The sequence below is a fragment of the Acinonyx jubatus genome, chromosome A2, assembly GCF_027475565.1.
Source record: "Acinonyx jubatus isolate Ajub_Pintada_27869175 chromosome A2, VMU_Ajub_asm_v1.0, whole genome shotgun sequence".
NCBI lineage: Eukaryota > Metazoa > Chordata > Mammalia > Carnivora > Felidae > Acinonyx > Acinonyx jubatus.
The window spans coordinates 71,582,601-71,606,902 of NC_069383.1; the positions used below are offsets into that span (position 1 = coordinate 71,582,601).

The window sequence follows — 24,302 nt, forward strand, 5'->3', positions numbered from 1 at the left end:
TCCAAATACAGTCACGTTCTGAGGTACTGAGGGTTAGGACTTCAACATATGAATTTTGGAGAGGCACACTTCATCCCATAACAGGCACTTAAATCACACTGAGATTTTAATGTTTTCTTCTGTATTTATATGTTTTTTCCATAGGGTCCCCACCACCACAATTTCTGAACTCTTATGACTTAAAATACTGTCTGATGAATAGTTTCTAAGCAATGGTTGAAATTTTTTTGATAATTTTATGAGGTGTTAACTTTGATATTTTACATCCTTCCAAGTCCAAATAAACCATTCCTGAGCAAAACTGAAACTGACTGCATTTCTAACTTCCTCATTCTGCTTCTTCACTGCTGATCTCACACACGGTCAGAGGAGTTGGCGTATTGGGAGACCAGAGAACTCCACAAGTTCATTGTTTGGATTTCTAAAAGGATCTTACAATCTTATTTCTCCTGCCCACTAGGAAAGGATTAAGAAAACAAAGGTTGAAATCAACAGCTTCAACTTTTCAATATAAAAAGAAGTTTTCAGGAAAATCCTGGTAAGTTACAGAATCAGTAAACCTTTAAATTTTCTGCCGATGGTGTGGCTATTTTTTAAAATCCCAGCTGTACTTTTTATATAAATACTTGTGCTTATACATAAATGATTGCTTGTAAAAATGTTGAAAGTAATTAGAAATATCAATAGATTAAATATGTAGCAACATATTTAACTGAGGCTAACTTTGTGAATGCTCTTCTAGAAAGAAATGTACCGTTAAGTGTACTTGTAGTGGTGAGAACTTTATGGTCCCACAGGGCAGTAGGAAAGACAACAGAAAAACAATGCAAAGTTCAGGAATGTAAACGTTAAAGATTGTAAAGGAACCTGTGGTCATGTGAAACTGTGTAAAATTCTGTCTTCCGTAACTTAAGATGTTATTAGAAGCTTTCCATTTAATCAAAGATAACACTCTCCAAAGACTATTTTTCTTTGTAAGAAGTCCCTTCACATTCATTTTTTTTTTTTTACAGCAATCTAGTTAAAAACTGAAAATGGAAACTTAACCAGGAAATGAAACTTAACTTGTGTTGTGTATGGTTTCGTTTCTTCAGACCAGCAGGGGGAGATGTGTAGCCCTCCCAGACTAGCATCAGAATCCTGCAGAGCCTCTCCCTGATGATCAGCTCTGAGTCCTACGGAACAGGACTGCTTGGGGCATAGATATCTGGGATGCTCTGAGGACGCCCCTGAGATGAGGGTGGGTGGGCACCAGTGCTTGACCCTATGCATTCTGATGATTTGGCATTTCTTGTTCAACACCTAAAGAGAGAAAACTGGAGCAGTTGCTGGAGGATGGCATCCTGTAGCTCCTTTGCTAATAATTAATGGTATTACTGATAAGATTTGTGTTCACAATTGTTTCAAAACAGGAAGATGAGGGCCCCCAGGAAGCCAGAGTTATGTCAAGTCACTCTCAAAATTTGTCCACACCAGTCATTTTGATCTTTGCTTAGCTCCAACAATATATATGCAGATGCTCTTATAACTGATAACGTACAAACTATTTTAAAAGCATTATTGAATATAGTAAGTTCAAATCATTATATGTTCACAACTGCTGTCATGAGAGGAGAGGGAGGTTGAGAACCTTTTGACATTATAATAGGTCCAAGATATTAGTAAAGAGTTTAGTGTATCATATTAAGACAAGGTATTGCCGATTTTTCCATATAACAAAAGGAAAGACTCCAGATTTGGGGAATAAATGTCTGTGACCTTATCTGAGAACAGTGTTTCTATCTCCCTGGTATCTACTGGCAGAATCTGAAGGAAGAGAAAGCTGCCACCTCTTAGGTGGCACAAAGTTACCCTTGCAGCACTGGACACAGCACACAGTGAGTTGCTGGCTGTATAGAGGCATAAAAGCTGTAAGAAGAAGGGATATACTGCAGAGGGAAATTTCTGATGTGCTGCTTCATTCCTAAAATGTTGGGCCTTAAAAAATATTGTTTAAATAAAGTTAAAAAAATTAAAAGGGGTGCCTGGCTGGCTCACAGAAGAACATGTGACTCTTGATCTTGGGGTCGTGAGTTCAAGCCCCACATTGCGTGTAGAGATTACGAAAAATTTAAAAAATAACAAACTTTAGAATGTTGGGCCTTGGTGGAATTGCTATAATCACTGGCTAAAACAAAAGAGAAACCTTGAGTCTGTCCTCTCAGTCTTTGGGATATCCAGAGACAGGGTGGACGGTTAAATTACTGAAAGAGAACTCTGGCTAAGAGAAGTTTTGCAGCAGATCCGAGCAGGGTGTGTCTGTGGGAAGGGGGTAAGTCCCTCACGAGGAGATCAGCTTTCCAGAGCAGAGGCAGCAGATGAGAACAGCAGAGGTGCTGAGGCTCTGACACTGAGGACCCGGAAGAGAGAGAGAGAGAGACCTAGTCCAGTATGAGAAATGACCTTATTTGGAAACTGTGAATGACACAGCAGAAATGATACAGGATATTATGAAACTAGGGTACCTAGAAGGACTGAAGGAGAAAACATACTTATTAACTTTCCTTTCCTTTTGACAAAATTTCCTTTTCCTTCTTTGTGACCAGGTGATTGAAGTTAGAACTAGTTCTGGCCCTAACGAACAGCCCAGTAAGAATGTCTAGATTTCTGTGTGAGATTCAAGCCGAGTGAAAGAACTGCCCTAGTGAAATGAGCAGTCGTTTGGTCCTTTGACCCACAGACATAGCTAATTCAAGAGTTGTCAAAAATTTATTACTTTAAACTACTCTGAGAAAATGTTGCTCATTCAACAAGTTTTTTGTTAAAAGCTACTCTGTGCTAAGCACTGTAAAATAGTAAATACATGTAAAAACTCCTGATCCTCATGAAGTACACAGAAATAATGGGTGGGACAGAAAAAGAAACAAGATAAATAGGTAGGAGTATGTGGAATACTTTATTGTGATAAATCCTAAGTATATATATATTTAAGGGAAAAAATAACAGAGAAGAACAGGAAATACTGGAGATGGAATAAAGTTTTCAGCAGGCTGGCCACCCATGCCTCAGTAAGAAGGTGACATGTGATGAAAGACTAAGCAAAGGGAAGGAGTGAGCCCTGCAGGTATCTGAGGGCATCCCACAGAGAGGAAGCAAGGACAATGCCAGAAGCAGAAGTAGGTTCTTCCTGCAAGAAACAAGAAGGGGCTGGACCAGCTTTAGAAAGGGAAATGAAAATAAGATTTAATATCAGAAGGGTAACAGGGTGCCAGGTCATGTGAGGCCTTATAGTTTATAATAAAGGGCTCAGCTTTCACTCTGAGTCAAATGGTAAGCCACTGGAGGGACTGAACAGAATATTAGCATGTGATTTACATTTGAACAGGGTCACTCTGGCTGCTATTTTGAGAAGTCTCCAGCAGGATCAATAAGAGCAAGGGTGAAACAAGTGAGGGAGCTGCTCCTGACATCCAGGAGAGAGGTGGGGGCTTGGACGGGTTGGTAGTGGTGGAGATGCCAGATGTGTTTTAGAGAGACAACCTACAGGATTTGCACCACATTGAATGTGGAATGTGGCAGAAGGGGAAGAGAATGCCTGCAACAAATTTTTGGATGTTTGTTTAATTTATTAAAAGTATTTAAATACAGGGGTGATGCCATCTTGGTGGAGGATGTTCTTTTCATTATTCTTTCAAATCTTGTACATGTTTGACTTTTCACAATAGGAAGTTAGGGGGAAAATCTGTCTCATAGAGTTCCTAAGCAACAATCCAATCAATTCCATTTTAATTTTCTGTGATATCATTTTGTTTTTCGATGTAACAGATTCTCAACAAAAGGCAAACTGGAAAAGGACCAGATCTGTTCTGCCTACATCTGTATTTCCTCACAGATGCTTTCCAGGACATGACTCTTGCAAATTTTCAAGAAAAGACAACTAATCTAATAGCTTGAGATCAAAGAACCTCACAAAGAGTTATTTCAAGTTGCTGATATAAAAAGGAAGTTTTCAGAAAAGTCTCGGTGAGTTTCTAATCATTAAAGATACCTGTTTCATCAAATTTCTTTAAAAAGCTGTCTTTAAAAACTAAGTCTAAAACATAGAGTAGAACTTTGAAAATGAATATATTTTCAAGTGCACATGAGCAATTTCTAATGAAACAATTTTAAAGGAATGAGAAATATTCCTGTTTGTAACATGTATGTGTCGCTAGATGTAACTTGCACTGGCTGCAGAATTCTTAAAAAAAATTTTAACACTTATTTATTTTTGAGAGACAGAGAGAGACAGAGCATGAGCAGCGGAGGGACAAAGAGAGAGGGAGACACAGAATCTGAAGCAGGCTCCGGGCTCTGAGCTGTCAGCACAGAGCGCAACGCGAGGCTCAAACTCACAAACTGTGAGATTGTGACCTGAGCCGAAGTCGGACACTTAACCGACTGAGCCACCCAGGTGCCCCTGAAGAATTCTTTAAGAAAGAAACCTTCCAACCACCATGATGCAGAGTGTTTCTGAAAGTGGAAGTCTCCAGAGATGAGTCTAGAAAGACCTAAGTAAAATGTTGATCAGAGGATCAGGAATTGAAGCATAGCAACCTGTGTAGAAAATTATAGCCATGTGCAGCTATGTCAAACCCTGTCCTGTATAACTCAAGATGATATCAAAGTTAAAGATTAGACCCACTGAAGTCTAATTATTTTATTTTTTAAAACATTTATTTATTTACGTAATCTCTACACCCAAAATGGGGCTTGAACTCACAAACCCAAGATCGAGAGTTGTATGTTCTTCTGACTGAACCAGCCAGGCACCTCTAATCATTTTATTTAAGACTTTCCTTTACAACTAGCTTGTACAAAGACTATGGGAGGAAATACATCATTTTAACGTGCACTTCCAGAAAATATAACCAACTTGGAAATACATCATTTTAACGTGCACTTCCAGAAAATATAACCAACCAAATTTCCCTCCATCAGTTTCATTTCTGAAGAACAGTAGGCTTGCTGATCTCCAATTGTGAGCATTCTTTACAAGAGGCAAAGATACTTGTGGGCTGCTGAGACCCAGCTTCCTGGAGGCAGGGGTGGGCACCACTGCTTGCCCTAAAAGCTGTTTGGTTTGATCCTTCCTGATCAACCCCAAAGCGAGAAAATAAAAGTCCTTAAGAAATGGGTCCTGAGGGTGCCTGGTTGGCTCAGTTGGTTAAGTGTCTAACTCTTGATTTCATTCAGTTCAGGTCATGTCTCACAGTTTGTGAGATCAAGCCCCGTGTCAGGCTCTCTGCTGATGGTGCAGAGCCTGCTTGGGATTCTCTCCTTCCTTTCTCTCTCTCCCTCTCTCTAGAAGAAAGAAAGAAAGAAAGAAAGAAAGAAAGAAAGAAAGAAAGAAAGAAAGAAAGAAAGAAAGAAAGAAAGGAGGGAGGGAGGGAGGGAGGGAGGGAGGGAGGGAGGGAGGGAGGGAGGAAGGAAGGAAGGAAGGAAAGAAAGAAAGGAAAGAAGGAAGGAAAGGAAAGAAGGAAGGAAGGAAGGAAGGGGTCCTGAATTGAGTACTCATAAGGAGAACTGTGGGGCTCAAAAATTTCCCATAACATAATAAAGGAGATAAGGTAGAGGTCTTCTCCCGAGTTCCAAGCAGAACAACACCTTTATCCATTTCAGACCTTAAGGTTTTACATGCTTTTCTTTTGAAGAAGCAGAACAAAAGCAAACAACACCAAGACAGCACTGGTTCTGTCCCATGCTCCTATACAATGAAAACAGGTTGGCTGAGAAGAGACATAATTAATCATGACATTGTTTTCCTGATCACAACCCCTCCCCTTTATTTATACTATGTAACTTCTTGTTATACATAAAGGTCCCTCATATTTAAAAAATATGCCAACACTCCAGGACATGAATCTAATCAGATAATGTTCATGAAATGACTTTGTCAGCCTCAGAACAGTGAAATATGTCAAAGTTCTACATAAATGTTAAGGAATCATCACCCAAAACAAGGTTGAATAATACACTGAGCCAAAGAGTTACACCAAAGCATTATTAAAGCATTTTGCCCAAATCATGGCCATCTTGAATTAAATAAATGATCCAAATATGGATCATAGACTATATAAGATGCTTGTATAATTGACAGAGTGCAAAATTCATGTGAAAGCATTACCAAATATATAGTAACTTCAAATCATTATGAATCATCTCAGCTCTTATCATAGTAGTGGGCAGCTGAGAAAGTTTTTACTGTTATAAAGGGTCTTCATCTTTGAACAGTGGGGAACCTGTGAGATAAAGTACAGATTAAAAACAGATTTGGGGAGGACAGATGCACTTCCAATTTGAGGAGACTGCTCCCATCTCCCTGTAATTTCCAGCAGAATTCAAACAATAAAGGAGAAAATGTCTCCCTGGCAGGTGGCCCAAAGACCAGCCCTTCCACATCCCCACATTATACACAGACACACACTCCTTGTAGAGTGCTGGAGTCTAGTGGGATTGGTATACTCACTGGCTATATCAGAAGAGAAAATCTAGAGCTTTTCCTTGTAATATCTGGGGTACCCAGAGGAGAAGGTGAGAAAGGACTCTGACTAAAAGAAGATATTGCCACAGACCTGGACAGAGCACATCTGTGGAGAATGACAAGAGCATCTCCAGAAGAGATACCCAGAGATGCGTGGGTCTCCTCTCTAGAGCAGGGAGTTATAGACAGTCTGTTCAAAGAACAGAAACTAAAATAGAATGTATGGACTTAGTAACAGAAGAGAAGTCAAGAAGCAGTACAGTGGTAGATGTGGTTTTAGGAGCTCAAGGAAGCTCTCTTCTGATTGTTTCAGTTTCCTAGTTGCAATAGGAAGCAGGGTTATAGCAGAAAGTGACAATGGTGAGGAGGTGTTGGAGATTTGTGTGAATGTGTGAAATAGCCATTTAAGACAGTGAGAGAGTGAATATAGCAAGGAAACAGGATGGTAGCTCAGAGCATTTAACAGTCTGCTGGAGGACAGTGGTCATGACTGTAATGTGAGACCAGGCAGGTTATGGAGGGTCATGTCCAGCCATGTTCCACCGAGTTGACACAGACAGAGTACAAGAGGAGGGAGGACAGAGCAAGTGATTACAATGAATGAACAAAGAAAATCAAGCTAGTTACAAGGGAGAAGCAGTGAGGAGATGCAGGAGGGAGGTATTTGAATCTGAGATGCTGGAAGGCTTGTAGCCATTAGTGATTCTATTAGTTGGCTAGGGTTGCTGTAACAAAGTACCACAAAGTGAGTGGCTTAAACCACAGAAATGTATTATCTCACAGTTCTGGAGGCTGGAAGTCTTCAAGATCAAGATGTTGGTGAGATTGTTTCCCGCAGAGGGCTGTAAACTGGAATATGTTCCTTGCTCTTCTTCTAGCTTCTGGTGGTTTGCTGGCAATCTCTGGCATTCCTTGGCTCACAGATCACCCCTATCCCTGCCTTCTTCTGCACGTGGTGTTCCCCATGTGTGTGTATGCCTCTGTGTCTGAATTTCCCCTTCCTATAAAGATACCAGTTATACTGAATTAGGGCCCACTCTAATGGCTTCCTGTAAACATCAGCAATGACCCTATGTCCAAAAGGGCTGCATTCCAAGGTAGTGGGGCTAGGACTTTGTCACATCAACCTAAACTTGTCAGGAGGTAATAATTAAGCAAGAGTGTCTATTTGGGACCAAAGAATATGTACTTTGGGATACACAGATTTAGGTAGCAACCCACATAGTGTCCCACTAAGCAAAAGTCAGGGGGGTTTAAGGCAAAAAGGGAATGCTCATATTCATAATGTTGCTTACTAAGGATTTTTGACTGGGGATCTCAGTCGGTTAAGTGTCTGAGTTCAGCTCAGATCATGATCTACAGTTTCTGGGTTCGAGCCCTGCGTCAGACTCTGTGCTGACAGCTTGGAGCCTGGTACCTGCTTCAGATTCTGTGTCTCCCACTCTCTTTGTCCCTCCCCTACTCATGCTCTGTCTCTCTCTGTCTCTCAAAAACAAATAAACATTAAAAAAATTTTTAAAGGGGCACCTGAGTGTCTCAGTCGGTTAAGCGTCCAACTGCGGCCCAGGTCATGATCTTGTAGTTCTTGAGTTCAAGCCCCACGTTTGGCTCTGTGCTGACAGCTCAGAGACCGGAACCTTCTTCGGATTCTGTGTCTCCCTCTCTCTCTGCCTCTCCCCAATCACACTGTTTCTCTTTCTCTCTCAAAAATAAACTACAAAAAATTTTTTTAATGTTAAAAAAGAATTTTTGATTGTTTTTGGTGGCAGAAAGCTAATCTTGACTGAATATAACTGATTGCTAAGGCTATCACTAAGTAAAACCTCTTCCTAGCAAGTAGAAAATTTGGGCTAAGTCCTTGCAATACTTTTGACTGGGCCAGGTTTAAAAGTTCATGGTTCCTCCAGTGAGGGCATGTATATGGCCCATCTCCTTAATGGCTCCATTTTAAAACCTCTTGACATAAGTGACGCCCCTTCCTTTCACCTATCACAAACACATAGGTTTTTTGAGGGAGGTGGTCATAATTCAACCCATAACAGTTATCATAAGGTCAATGATGTGACTGTTAAGACTGGAGTTGGGGGGAGGTCAAGATCATTAGACAAGAGGCAGTCAAGAGGGAGAAAGTGTATTGAAGGATCATTTGAGCCACCAAAAATTGTGACAGGAAGTGTCTGAGGGCATGAGTGCCTCTTCCCTTCAGCTACCTACAAAAGGAGGTCAAAATATATTAAAATATATAAAAAAGCAAGTTTGGTTAAACGTCGACTTCAGCTCAGGTCATGATCTCGTGGTTCATTAGTTTGGGCCCCTCATAAGGTTGTCTGCTGACAGCACAGAGCCCGCTTTAGATCCTCTGTCTCCCTCTCTCTCTCTCTCTCTGCCCCTCCCTCCCTCACCTCTCAAAAATAAAAGTTTAAAAATGTATGGGGCGCCTGGGTGGCGCAGTCGGTTAAGCGTCCGACTTCAGCCAGGTCACGATCTCGCGGTCCGTGAGTTCGAGCCCCGCGTCAGGCTCTGGGCTGATGGCTCAGAGCCTGGAGCCTGTTTCCAATTCTGTGTCTCCCTCTCTCTCTGCCCCTCCCCCGTTCATGCTCTGTCTCTCTCTGTCCCAAAAATAAATAAACGTTGAAAAATAAATAAATAAATAAATAAATAAAAATTTAAAAATAATACAGTAGTCATTTTTTATTCAAACTTTCCTCCAAAGTGACCTCAAAAAATCTTTCATTAGGATTATGTTTACTAATAACTGCTTCTACTATTCCGCATATAGTGCTTGTAAACAGGTAAGGCAGGACCCCTCCCTTCAGCTTATCTGAAATGACACTTAGGACCTCTGCAGAGGAAGCAGGAGGATCCAGGCTCTGGGGTATGTGGAGTCATCTCCTGGTCAGTAATTCCCTTTGCTCTGGAATTCTCTTTGGCAGACCCAGTACCTGGATCTGGGAGCAGGAGCACGGACAGCCCACTGTGGAGCACCACCATACCCATCTCCTTGGACCCTGTAGATAGGACTTTGGAAGTCCTACCAGGTAGACTATGCCTTACTCCCTTCACTCTGCCCCCCAGACTTGTTCCCTCTACCTGCCTCCCACCCTACTCCAGAAGCCCCACTTTAACTTCACCTGTCCAGTGTCCCCACTTTCCTCATAGTGACATTCCTCCCCTCCTCACAGATCCCAGTCCTTTGCCCGTTATTGAGTCTTACACAAAGCACAATCACAATTTATTATTATAAACTGTTTTGAATGTATGTGTGTGGCTTTTTTTTTCTTTTTTAAATTTGCTCCATTGGATTATAAGTACTATGAAAAAACTTCACATCTGTTTTGGTTACCACTATTTTTCTTGAGCATGATGCCTAACAGGTGCTCAATAAAAATTTGTCGAGTGAATAAACAAATGATATTTATTTCTGGTTGCGATATGTGCACTAATTCTTATGGAACCTCAAAGACCTCTTGGATCTACACTGTAAAGTGAATGGAATCGATCATATGAAATATGTTTATAATGTTCATTGTGCCAGTAGCTCATAGTTCTGCTAATTGGCTCAGGACTAGGTATGTCCTGCAGACTGAAGGCAAAGTGAAATCATATGGTATTTGTCTTTCTCTGACTGACTTATTTAGCTTAGCATAATACTCCCTAGCTCCATCCACATTGTTACAAATGGAAAGATTCCATTTTTTTATGGCTGAGTAATATTTCATTGTATATTTACCACTTCTTTATCCATTCATCATTTGATATATACTTGAGCTGTTTCCATAGTTTGGCTATTGTAGATAAAGCTGCTATAAATATTGAGGTACATATATTCCTTTGAGCTAGTATTTTTGTATTCTTTGAGTAAATACCTAGTAGTGCAATTGCTGGATTGTAGAGTAATTCTATTTTTAACTTTTTGAGAAACATCCATACTGTAATCCAGGGTGGCTGCACCAATTTGCATTCCCACCAATAGTTCAAGATGGTTCCTGTGTCTCCACATGCTCACCAATACCTATTGTTTCTTGTGTTGTTAATTTTAGCCATTCTGACAGGTGTGAGGGGAAATCTCATTGCAGCTTTGATTTGTATCTCCTGATTATCAATGATGTTGAGCATCTTTTCATATGTCTGTTGGCCATCTGGAACGTCTTCTTTGGAAAAATGTCTATCGTGTCTTCTGCCCATTTTAATTAGATTATTCATTTTTGTGGTGTTGAGTCTATAAAGCTCTTTATAAATTTTGGATACTAACCTTTTATAAGATGTCACTTGCAAATATCTCCTCCCATTCCATATGTTGCCTTTTAGTTTTGTTGATCGTTTCCTTTGCCATACAGAAGCTTTTTATTTTGATGAAGTCCCAATAGTTTATATTTGCTTTTGTTTCCCTTGCCTCAGGAGGCATATATAGAAAGAAGTTGCTATGGCCGATGTCAAAGAAGTTACTGCATGTGTTTTCCTCCAGGATTTTTATGGTTTCAGGTTTCACTTTTAGGTCTCTAATCCATTTTGAATTTATTTTTGCTTGCTGCAAAAAGAGGTCCAGTTTCATTCTCTTGCATGTGGCTGTCCAGTTTTACCAACACCATTTGTTGAAGAGACTTTTTCCCACTGGATATTCTTTACTGGGTTTTTTTGAAGATTAATTGACCATATAATTATGGGTTTATTTCTGGGTTTTCTATTCTGTTCCACTGATCTACATATCTATTTTTGTGCCAGTACCACACTGTTTTGATTACTACAGCTTTCTAATATAACTTGAAGTCCAGAATTGTTATGCCTCCAGCTTTGCTTTTTCTTTTTCAAGGCTGCTTTGGCTATTCGAGGTCTTTTGTGATTCCACACACACACAAAAATTTTTTTTTAATTTTAGAGAGAAAGAGCATGCAACTGGGGGAGTGGGGCAGAGAGAGAGAATGAATCTCAAGCAGGCTCATGCTCAGCATGGAGCCCAACATGGGGCTCAATCCCACAACCTAGGGATCATGACCTGAGCCAATATCAAGAGTTGGATTTTCAACTGAGATTGAAAATTTCAGATTTTCCAACTGAGCACCAGGCACCCCAGTTCCATACAAATTTTAGGATTATTTGTTCTAATTCTGTGAAAAAATGTTGTTGGTATTTTGATAGGGACTGTATTAAATGTGTAGATTGCTTTGGGTTACATGGACATTTTAACAATATTTGTTCTTCCAGTCCATGAGCATGGAATGTCTTTCCTTTTTTTTTTTTTTTTTTTTTTTTGCATCACCTTCAATTTCTTCCATTAGTGCTTTAAATTCTTCAGAGTACAGGTTTTTTTCACCTGTTTGGTTAGGTTTATTCCCAGGTATCTTATTGTTTTTGGTGCAATTAAAAATGGGATTGATTTTCTCTTCTTGTGGCTTCATTATTGCTGTATAGAAATGCAACATATTTTTGTACATTGATTTTGTATTCTGCAACTCTACTGAATTCATTTATCAGTTCTAGCATTTTTTTTTTGGTGAAGTCTTTCAGGTTTTATGTATAGAGTATCATGTCATATGCAAATAGTGATAGTCTTACTTCTTTCTTACAGATTTGGATGCCTTTTATTTCTTTGTGTTGTCTAAGTCCTGTTGCTAGGACTTCCAGTAATATGTTAAATAACAGTAGTGATAGTGGATATCCCCATCTTGTTCCTGACTGTAGAGGAAAGGCTCTCAATTTTTCCCCATTGAGGATGATATTAGCTGTGGGTTTTTCATATATGGTCTTTATTGTGTTGAAGTATGTTCCCTCTAGACCTACTTTGTTGAGGTTTTTATCATGAATGGATGTTGTAGCTTGTCAACTCTTTTTTTGCATATATTGAAATGATAATATGGTTCTTATCCATTATTTTATTAAGGTGGCATATCACATTGATTGATTTGAAAATATTGAACCACTTGGCAACACAGGAATAAATCCGATTTGATCATGGTGAAGAATTTGGGTCCTTTCTCTTTTTGATAAGTCTGGCTAGAGGTTTATTTTATTAATTGTATTATTTTTTTTCAAAGAACCAGCTCCTGCTTTCATTGATCTGTTCTATTGTTTTTTAAGTTTATATATCATTTATTTCTGCTCTAATCTTTATTATTTCCTTCCTTCTGCCAGCTTTAGGCTTTTTTGTTGTTGTTGTTCTATTTCTAGCTGCTTTAGGTGTAAGGTTAGGCTGTTTATTTGAGATTCTTCTTGCTTTTGAGGTAAGCCTGTATTGTATATACTTCCCTCTTAGGACCACTTTTGCTGCATCCCAAAGACTGTTTGAGATTTTATTTTCATTTGTTTCCATGTATTTTTTAATTCCTTTTTTGATTTCCTGGTTGACCCATTCATTGTTTACTAGCATGTTGTTTAACTGCCATGTATTTGTGATCTTTCCAATTTTTATCTTGTGGTTGACTTCTAGTTTCATAGTGTCATGGTCAGAAAAAGTATGTAGTATGAGTTCAATCTTTTTGTATTTGTTGAGGCCTATTTTGTGACCTAATATGTGACCTATTCTAGAGGATGTTCTGTGAGCACTTGAAAGAATGTATATTCTGCTGTTTGGGGTCAATTTCTGGGATATTTAGGATGATTTGATAGTTAACTACTTGTGTTCATGAGTCATAATGAATCTAGGGTCCTCCTACTCCGCTGCCATCTTCCTCTCCTTTCTTATTGCAGTTTTTATTTGTAGTTCCCTGATGATAAGTGATGATGAGCATCTTTTTATATGTCTGTTGGCCATCTGTATGTCTTCTTTGGCGAAATGTCTATTCATGTCTTCTCTCCATTTTTAATTGGATTATTTGTTGTTGTTTGTAATGACCCATATAAGTTCTTTATATTTTGGATATGAACCCATTATCAGGTATGTAATTTGCAAATATCTCCTCCCATTCAGTAGGTTGTTTTTTAGTTTTATTGATTGTTTCCTTTGTTGTACAGAAGCTTTTTATTTTGATGGAGTCCCAACAGTTTATTTTTGCTTTTGTTTCCCTTGTCTCAGGAGATATATCTGGAAAAATGTGCTTCATAGGCTGAAATCGTTTTAACAAAGTTAAAAACTCATACTATTTTTCTTATCTAATTTCAGTCAGGCCAGGCCAGTTTGAAATACAGCTAATTCTTTTGGTATCTCTGAGAGCCACAAGAATTAGCCAAGCAAATTGACTTCCCTAACATTTTGCTACCACATCTCTTTTTGTCTTGGTGGCCTAATAGCTTGAGTTCCAAAAGACAGTAGGTGATGAGGTAGCTGATTGCTTCATTGCTATGTAACAAAGATGGCCATCTTCCTAGTTGAGAAAGGAGTTTTCTGTTCCCCAACCCACCTCCACTTATCTGGTTTTATATTTAAAGTTTATTTGCAATATTCAGCTATGGGAATCAATGTCTTGTTACTTAAAATTCTGGTTTTAAATTACAAAAACCCTTGTTGTACCTAGGTGGCTGTCAGGTGAGCTTCCAACTTAAGCTCAGGTCATGATCTTGTGGTTCATGGGTTCTGGCCCCCCGTCAGGCTCTGTGCTGATAGCTCCAAGCCTGGAGCCTGCTTCAGATTCTGTGACTTCCCTTCCCTCTCTCCACCCCTCACCCACTCACACTCTGTCTCTGTCAAATATAAATTAAAAAAAATTCAAAAAACAGTTACAAAAACCCAACTTTCACCAAATTAAACCTAAAAGGGATAATTACTATATGGATAAAGGTGTATGTGACCCTAGTTGGAAGCAACTGCTCATTTAATGATAATAATTATAATCACCTAGGAAACAAGGGCACTAATTGGGACTACAAAACATTAGTATCGACTAGTTGTTTTTTTTTTTATTTTTTTTTTTACATTTATTTACTTTTGAGAGACAGAGTGAGACAAAGTGAGAGTAGGGGAGGGGCAGAGAGAGAGGGAGGCACAGGATCGGAAGCAGGCTCCAGGCTCTAAGCTGTCAGCACAGAGCCTGACGCCGGGCTCGAACCCACAGACTGTGAGATCATGACCTGAGCTGAAGTCAGATGCTGAACTGACTGAGCCACCCAGGCGCCCCAGTATCGACTAGTTTTAAGAGTCATTCTTGAACAATATTCTATATATGTTGTTTGTGTAAAATTATGTACATAATTGACTATGTAATTTCAATCGTTAAGCATAATACTAAAATGCTTATCGTATTACTTTTTCCAAGGAAAAAACTGCAAGCTCGAAATGAGTGAAAAAGTAGAGCTACCCGAAGTGACCAACAACTGGACCAAAGAGCATGTGAAACAATGGGTAACCAAAGACCTTAAGATTGATGAGAAATATGGGCAGATTCTGATCGATGAAGAAGTAACTGGATTAGTCCTGCAGGAATTAACTGAGATGGACCTTAGAGAAATGGGGCTACCACGGGGTCCAGCACTTTTGATAAAACGTACATATAACAGATTGAATAATAGGTACCCTGAAAGTAACAATCAGGACTCTGGACAATTAGATCATACAAAACCATCCCTACAAGAACACCCAAAAAAGCCACAACAGACAAAAAAGGAAGATGAAAAATCAGGGTTACCCAATTTTAATCATGATCTCAGAGAGATCAGAGATACCAAAAAACAAAAATCAATTCTTTCAAAAGAAGATGCATTAAATGGAGGAACAACCACTGAAGACCAAAATCAGGATAAGCTAGAAACTGAACAGTTGACTTGTATGCCATATCCTTTTGATCAGTTCCATAACAGCCAACGTTACATAGAACATAGTATTCTACAACCTGAAACTGGCCCACTCAATCTCATAGACCCAATACATGAGTTCAAAGCCCTCACAAATACAGAAGCAGCCACAGAAAAGGACATTAAGATGAAATTTAGCAATGAAGTCTTCCGATTTGCAGCAGCTTGTATTAATTCACGCACCAATGGCACCATCCATTTTGGAGTTAAGAACAAACCCCATGGACAAATTGTTGGTGTGAAAGTCACCAGTAAAGATGCCTTCATTGACCACTTCAATATAACGATCAGACAATACTTTGAAGATGAGGTCAATGAAGCCAAGAAGTGCATTCGGGAACCAAGGTTTGTGGAAGTTCTACTGCAGAACAATACACCATCTGACAGATTTGTCATAGAAGTAGATGTTATTCCAAAACACTCTGTGTGTGAAGAAAAGTATTTCTTAATTAGGATGCAAAACTGTAAAAATGAAACATGGAAACCAAACCAAGATCTTTCACTGTTTGTGAGAGATGGGGCCAGCTCTAAGGATATCCTGGCCAATGTTAAGCAACGGGATATAGCTTACAAAGCATTTTTACAAAATTTAAAGTCACTAGCAGCATCTAGAAAAGAGGCTGAAGAAGAATATGAGGTGAAGGCAAATAAGAAGGAGAGTGAAGGACAAAAGCTTATCAAACTTCTCATAGGCAACCGAGACTCACTGGATAATTCATATTACAGCTGGTACATTCTTGTAACAAATAAATGCCATCCAAACCAAACAAATAACTTAGATTTTCTAAAGGAAATGAAGTGGTTTGCTGTGTTGGAGTTTGATCCTGAATCTGTGAGCAAGGGGGTGGCCAAAGTTTACAAAAAAAGCCGAGTAGCAAATCTTCACTTTCCAAATCAGTTTGAAGAAAATACAAATAACATAAGGGAGAAAATTTCTAGTTTAAATCTTTACCAGCAGCCCAGCTGGATCTTCTGCAATGGCAGATCAGACTTGAAAAATGAGAGCCATAAGCCTCTAGAACCACACTTATGGCATAGAGAAAGAGCTTCTGAAGTCAGAAAGTTGATTTTATTTCTCACAGATGAAAATATAATGACAAGAGGGAAATTTTTGGTAGTGTTTCTATTACTCTCTCCAGTGGAAAGCCCAGGAGATCCCCTCATTGAAACTTTCTGTGCTTTCTATCAAGCTCTCAGAGGAATGGAAAATATATTGTGTATCTGTGTAAACTCACAGATTTATCAACGATGGAAAGATCTGCTACAAACAAGACTGACAATGGCAGATGAATTAACAAACCACAGTATTTCCACTTTAAATTTAGAACTGATAAACAGTACTATTCTTAAACTAAAACCAGTGACTCAGTCATCAAGAAGATTTTTGCCTTCCCATGGATTTTCTTCCGTTATCTTAGAGAAAAAGGAAGAGGATATCTTGACTGCACTGGAAATCCTCTGTGAAAATGAGTGTAAAGACACAGACATAGAGAAAGATAAATCTAAATTCCAAGAATTTAAGACATCAAAAGAGGAACACTTTTATCGAGGTGGCAAAGTATCCTGGTGGAACTTCTATTTTTCTTCTGAAAACTATTCTTCAGCTTTTGTCAAAAGAGATAGTTATGAAAAGCTTAAAGATCTGATACAGTGCTGGGCAGACTCTCCTAAACCAGTATTTGCAAAAATTATCAATCTTTATCATCATCCAGGCTGTGGGGGTACTACGTTAGCTATGAATGTCCTCTGGGACCTAAAGAAAAACTTTAGATGTGCTGTGTTAAAAAACAAAACAACTGATTTTGCAGAAATTGTAGAACAAGTGACCAAACTGATTACCTATAAGGCAACCAGCCATGAAGACTACTTTCCTGTACTTCTCCTTGTGGATGATTTTGAAGACCAGGAAAATGTTTATGTCCTACAGAATGCCATCGATTCCATTTTAGCAGAGAAGGGCTTGAGATATGAAAAAACACTGGTAATTATCCTCAACTGCATGAGATCCCAGAATCCTGATGAGACTGCAAAATTAGCAGACAGTGTTGCACTAACCTACCAACTTTCTCCTAAGGAACAAAGAGCTTTTGAGGCTAAACTGGAAGAAATTGAAAAGCAACACAAGAACTGTGAAAACTTTTATTCCTTCATGATCATGAAGAGCAATTTTAATGAAATGTACATAGAAAAGGTAGTCAAGAATATCCTAAAAGGACAGAATGTTGACAGCAAGGAAGCACAACTCATCTCTTTCCTGGCTTTACTCAACTCTTATGTTACTGATTCTACAATTTCAGTGTCACAGTGTGAAATATTTTTGGGAATCATATACACTAGTATACCCTGGGAACCTGAAAGCCTAGAGGATAAGATGGGAGCCTATTCTACACTTCTAATAAACACAGAAGTTGCAGATTTTGGGAGATACACAGGTGTGCGCATCATTCATCCTTTGATTGCCATTTTCTGTCTGAAAGAACTAGAAGAAAGCTATAACTTGACTAAATGTCAAATTGCATTGAAGATCTTAAATGAAAATTTATTCTATGTTTCTGGAATAGGAAGAGAAAAATTTCAACATGATGTGCAAACTCTTCTGCTTACAAGACAGCGCAAGGAGTATGGAGATGAAACAGACACTTTGTTTGCCCCGTTAATCGAAGCTTTAAAGAATGAAGAAATTGAAAAGGTCTTGGTGGCAGGGAGTGTTCGATTCCCACAAAATGCATTCATTTGTCAGGCCTTAGCAAGATATTTCTACATTAAAGAAAAGAATTTTAATATTGCTCTGGATTGGGCAAATCAGGCCAAGAAGAGAGCATCTAAAAATTCCTATATCTCAGATACACTTGGTCAAGTCTACAAAAGTCAAATCAAATGGTGGTGGGATGAAAGGAAGAACTCCAAGGATATTACTGTTAATGATCTGATTACTGTTAATGATCTAACATATCTCCTGGAAGCTGCTGAAAATGCCTCAAGAGCTTTCAAAAAATCCCAAGAGCAAACTGAGAGGAAAGGCTATGAAACAGAGGCCTGGGCACCACAGAAGTTGCAAAGAAAATATGACACATACAATACAGCCGGTTTCTTGGGTGAAATCGAAGTTGGTCTTTACACTATTCAGATTCTCCAGCTCACTCCCTATTTCCTCAAAGAAAATGAATTATCTAAAAAAGCTCTGGTAGAATTTTTATCAGGAAAGGGACTTACTCCCATAAATCCAAAATGTGAATATTATTTGGCTCTTAGCAAGTTCACACCCTACTTACAAGATTTACAATCAGATTTGAAAAGGTGTTTTGACTTCCTTGATGATTATATTGTTCTTTTGAAAATGAAGAACACCCAAAAAGAAATAGTAGAAATCTCATTAAGGAAAAAAATCGCTCGTTGTTTCAGGAAATACATGGAACTTTTCTGCCATTCGGATTTCGGTCCATTACAGGGCAAAGAGAGTCAGTTTCTCCAAGAAGAGAAATGCAGGAAAGGTTTAGAAGCTTTGAGAGCAGATAGGTTTTCTGGACTCCTGGAATATCTTAATCCAAATCACAAAGATGCTGCAACCAATATGGAAAATATAGTGAACAAATATTTTTTCCTATTGAAGCAAAACCCAACTAAACACCTGGCAAAGGAGAAACTAAATTTCATTTTAGCCAACATTATTCTTAATTGTCTAAAACCCCACTCCAAATCCATTCAACCACTTACCACACTGAAAAAACAGCTCCGAGAAGTGTTGCAAGTCATAGGACTAAGTCATCAATATCCAGACCCTTATTTCTTGGCCTGCCTTCTGTTCTGGCCAGAAAATCAAGACCTAGATGAAGATTCCAAACTAATGGAAAAGTATGTTTCATCCTTAAACAGAACCTTCAAGAGACAGTACAGGAGCATGTGCAGGTCCAAGCAGGCAAGCACACTCTTTTATCTGGGGAAGAAGAAGGGTCTCCACAGCCTTGTTCACAAGGCTGAGATAGAGCAATACTTCAATAAAGTACAAAATATAAATTCTCTCGGGCAGAGTGGTGACATTTGGAAAAAAAAAGAAGTCAAAGACCTCCTGTATCGTCTAACTGGTCAGGCTGAAGGCAAGCTAATCTCTATGGAATATGGAACAGAGAAAAAAATTAAAATACCAGTAACACCTGTTTATTCAGGTCCACTCAGAAGCGGTGGAAACATAGAAAGAGTGTCCTTCTACCTAGGATTTTCCATGGAAGGCCCTCTAGCATATGACATAGAAGTAATTTAAGAAGACATATTAACTCAAATATGTTTATTCATCTCTCTCTGTGATTTTATTCCCTCTCTCTAATCCCATGGCATTTTAATAACATTATTGGCTTATCTGCAATCACAGATTCTGCGTTTGTCTCCCTGAATGAATTATAATTTTTGAGGGCATGAAGTGTGTCTACACAGAGTTTGGTACACAGCAGAGTTGACTGTTCATTGTTTTAAATATGCATTTTCAGACTTATATTCTGTTGGTATTCACTGGTCACATTAGAGCTGGCTATAGATCAATAAAATCTGTTTTAATTCTATCACTCTTATGAATATTCTGAATTGTGAATTATTTATTCACTGTGAAAGCAGAGACTTAAATAAGATGAATATGAAAGGAAAAGCCCCTCCTGTGTTTGGAAATCAGACCCAGAGATCCACACCAGAGTGCCACCTACCTCATCTTGGTATCAATAAAAATGTATAGAAGGTAAATGTTTTGTTCTCTTTTCTACCTACCCCTCTACCTATCTATATAAATACACACTTCCTTGTACCCCTTGCCCTTCTCCCAACTTCTTGTTTCAGGAGGGGGAAAACAGAAAACAAAGTAGTCACAAGCTTGAACTCCCTTTGCCCCCTTGCTCCCATTTACAGATAAATCTGTTTCTACGGCCATTCTTGCTTCCTGTCAACATAGTCTTATCTCCACCTGTTCTTTAGAGCCCATCTCCCTTGGCTTCTTTTTTCCATTCACTGCCCTCTTTTCTCTTTTGACTTCTCAACCTGTGCTAGATACACGCTATTTTCTCTATCAAATATTCCCTTATTTTCTTCCAACATTTTCCATATGACTATTCTGATTTGTCCATCACAACTCAGTTTGAATCAACTCCACCAGAAAGTCTTCCCTGACCCTAGAGCCCCTGCCATAACTTCCTCATGGCAACTCCCAACTTTCCAGAATGCAATCCTAGAAGCTTGGCCCTAGACTTAAACCAAACAGAACAGCCTCGAACAGCATTCTAGAGCTTGGATTTTAAGAGATATCCATTGCCTATAAAGTAAAACACATGCTAATATAGACTAAATTAAATACTTAACAAATACATGTTTATTTATCTACTTCCTATCTCCTTAGTAACTTAGATATTCCAGGTTGCAAAACCAATTCCTCTTGTCATCTAGAGATCTATTCCCTATCAGGGTTCTTTTCACCAGTATTTCTGTGAATCTCTGAGGAATGCTCACATGGTCCACAAACATGCCCCTGTTGCTAGAAGCCACATCTGCTGCTGATCTTGCTCCAGACTGCTGCCTCCCTTTTCTGCAGCCCACCTGTCCATTTGGTGGGCTTCCAAGTGTCCACACACCCCTGGACATAGGCTGGACCCTTAAACCTTCATAGCTCAGCTAAGACTGGGCTACAACATTTAGCAACACTTAACTAATGGGTTGACATAAGAGAAAAAGTTCTGATAGAAGGAAGAAAAATTGTTAAATATTCCTATTATCCATGAATATCCTCAGAGTTCACAGGCCCAGCTCCTCTACAAGGTTTTTTAGGGATCTTCTTTTTTCTCAACCTGCTTTTATTTATCCAATCACAAAAGGCTATTTATTTTTATGAATCACCAAATGAATAACGTTTTATTGATCTAAGATGGGTATGTTTTACCAAGTTTTCTTAGGCCTTTTTGAATTTTTTTTTTTAAGTACAGGCTTGAACTCACAACCCTGATATCAAGACCTGAGCTGAGATTGAGAGTCAGATGCTTAACCAACTGAGCAACCCAAGTGCCCCAAGCCTTCTTTAATTTAAATACTAGCTATCTTTGTCACTCCTTGTCAGTCTTTGGTTAAAGGAATTTACTAACTCAGTGATACTCTAATTCAAGCCCTGTCCCCTAATCATACAACATTAGTGTTCTCACACTGTATTGTTTACCTTCACAAGTAGGTATGCTGCAGTACATCAGTTTATATGATTTTAAATAAAACCAGTATTTCCCCAATACTTGAAAAACTATCAAATTGAGAACAAGGAACTGAACAGTTAGATGAAAACAAAACCAAAAACCAAAAAACTATAGTTCATTACTCATAACCCTGTTAAATATGAGCTGAAAAAAATTATAACCCAAGATGTTTTTTTCAGATAACTTAAAATGTTTTATTTTTTCATTCTTATTTGAGAGAAAATATTATTTCTGAGTCTCAAATATGTGTGAGTGATCTGAGAGGCAGAATGTCTTCAAACATGGTTGACTTGCACTGAGCACTGTGAAGCCACATTCCATTATCTCATGAGGGGTGGATAAATGCTGACACTTTGGATCACCAAATCCCTTGAGGAACAATCATTCTATTTTCCAGTATTAGCAATACTTTCCATACTTTCTCAAAATACATGACTACATAAACAAAGAGACTGGATTAGAGAAAATTAAATTTACATTAAGCTTGGTATCACTATAAAGGGATTACCAGTATATTAGTTTGGAAATACTCATGATATGAATTACACAAACAATGTGGGATTTATAATCATATGAATTATACTTAAAGTTACCAAACAGACTCTTAACAAAGCAACAAGCAAGAAGAAAAAAAAATTTAAGTAAATACTACACCCATCGTGGAGCCCAACACAGGGCTTGAACTCATTACACTGAGATCAACACCTGAACTGAGATCAAAAGTCAGATGCCTAATCAACTGAGCCACCCAGGCGCCCCAAGAAGGAAGAAATTTTTAAAGAGAAGTCAAAGGTCAAAGTTTTCTGCTTAAAGCTGAATAACCCTTGGGTAAATAAAGCATATCTATATGCTCTGGGTCTAACCAATCTTTTTCTTTTTCTTTTTTTTTTAAACATTCTGTGGAATAGAGACTCTATTGTCCAAACATGACTTGTCCCTCTGTGAAAGCTGAGCCTTCCAGGGTGGACAGTTGGCAACGTTGTATCTGACCCTCACAGGGCACAAGCCAGTTCCTAAAGGGAGTCAGATCTTCAAGAAGCCTCATGTGTCTTAAAGACTAAAGATGTGTGTTGGCCATAAATAGGCACAGGAAGATCCAAATTGTTCTTACCATCTTAGAAAAGTGGAAAGTAGCATTACAAATGAATCATGGCATACAATTTATAGGCTCATCTAGAAAGGATAATTAGTAAAAGGTAGAGAATTAATAGGCAATATCCATGTGGTCTGCTCTTACTTAAAAAGTACCAACTATGTGCTAAGGAACAATATCTGCTTGGTAGGATACAACATCCACATGTAACCCTCATAATGTCACTTTACCTTGTTCTTTCAGCCAACTGTATTAAGTTTCTAACTACGTACCCAATATGCTTAAAACACATTCATTTTACTGGCTCATCTTGGGAGTTTTGAAATGATATTCATTACAGATACTGTAAAAATATAAACATTTGCCAGTGGGTGCCACAGCTTAACCCCGTTAAGATGGTAAGAACATATTAGCTAATTCTAACATCGGGCCAGGAATTATGGGTACTAATTAAACTAAAACATCAGTTACTCACAGATGTGGTAGAGTAAAACTGTGATGCTTGGCAGCCTATGACTCTTCATATTGATGTGCTAAGTATCATTTTTTCTTTATTTCTAAACTTTCCAGGTGAAATGACATCAGTTCCTTGTTTCATTTTGACTTATACAAAAGACGGACACAAAGTCAAAGTCAAATTTAGACAAAGGCTTGACAGTTTCTTATAAAGTAAAAGGTGTGCCTATTACATCCAGTAATCCCATGCCAAGGTATTTACATAATAAAATGAAGACATATGTCCATAAAAAGACTTGTACAAAAATAGTCACAGCAGTTTTAAGCATGACTGCCAAAAACGGAAATAACTCAAACGTCTATTTAAAGGAAATTGGATAAACAAATTGGGAAATATTGACAAAAACAGAATACTATTCAGCAATAAAAAGGAGCAAACTAATGATACATGCAACACTAGGACCAATCACAATGACATTACATTGAATTTAAAAGAAGCCAGTCACAAAAGAGTTCATACTATATGATTCCTTGTATATGAACATTTGGAAACTAATCTATGGTAAAAAACAAAACAAACAAAAAAAACCCAAAAAACAAAACAGAAGAGTGTTTTCCTCTTCAGGGGGTTAGCAGTAACCAGGGAGGGACATGCTATTACAGAAATGTTCTATGTCTACATTGGGGTGGGGGGATGCTACAGTTTGTCAAGCCATATGCCAAAACTTTACATTTAATAAACATGCACTCCAATTCTATCTCAGGGAAGCTATAGCTAAAATAAGAGTAGGAGAAGTGAAAAATAGAGAGAATAGCAGAATGTTAATAGCTTTGAAGCTGGGTGATATATACAAGGGGGTTCATTATGCTATTTTGTTTACTTGGTTTTTATTTGAAATTTTCCAAAGAAAAAGGTTTTAAAATTATGCTAAAAGTCTATTTAGTGATGTAAGAAAGAAGCTATATTTTGCTGAGTAGAAAAACACAATATTGAATGACCCATGCTTCTACTGTTGGACAAATATTTGCCTACCCATAAAACACTGGGAGATTTTATACAAAAGTATTAACAACTTTGAATGGGGGTATAAGATCCAGGTGTCTTATGTTTTTCTTTCTTTCTAGTTGTTTCTGATTTTTTTTAATTGAACACATATTAGTTTTTCAATTAAAAAAAATACGACATAGGGGTACCTGAGTGCTCAGTCGGTTAAGCGTCCGACCTCAGCTCAGGTCATGATCTCATAGTTCGTAAGTTTGAGCCCTGCACTGGGCTCTCTGCTGTAGGCAAAGAGCCAGCTTTTGATCCTGTCCTCTA

The 24,302-nt window shown here is 38.4% G+C and overlaps 1 protein-coding gene across 1 annotated transcript; it reads left to right on the forward strand.

The window, feature by feature from the left end:
• Positions 1–331: 331 nt before the first annotated feature.
• On the forward strand, positions 332–19,776 carry SAMD9L (sterile alpha motif domain containing 9 like). Its single transcript, XM_015066521.3, has 4 exons — positions 332–538; positions 3,805–4,002; positions 9,436–9,540; positions 14,689–19,776. The coding sequence occupies exon 4, from the start codon at positions 14,709–14,711 to the stop codon at positions 19,479–19,481; it is 4,773 nt and encodes a 1,590-aa protein (XP_014922007.2). The 5' UTR covers positions 332–538; positions 3,805–4,002; positions 9,436–9,540; positions 14,689–14,708; the 3' UTR covers positions 19,482–19,776.
• The last annotated feature ends 4,526 nt before the right edge of the window (positions 19,777–24,302 follow it).

Bases quoted from the DNA above. Each gene is read 5' to 3' on its own strand.
- SAMD9L (XM_015066521.3), top strand. From the start codon at position 14,709: ATGAGTGAAAAAGTAGAGCTACCCGAAGTGACCAACAACTGGACCAAA.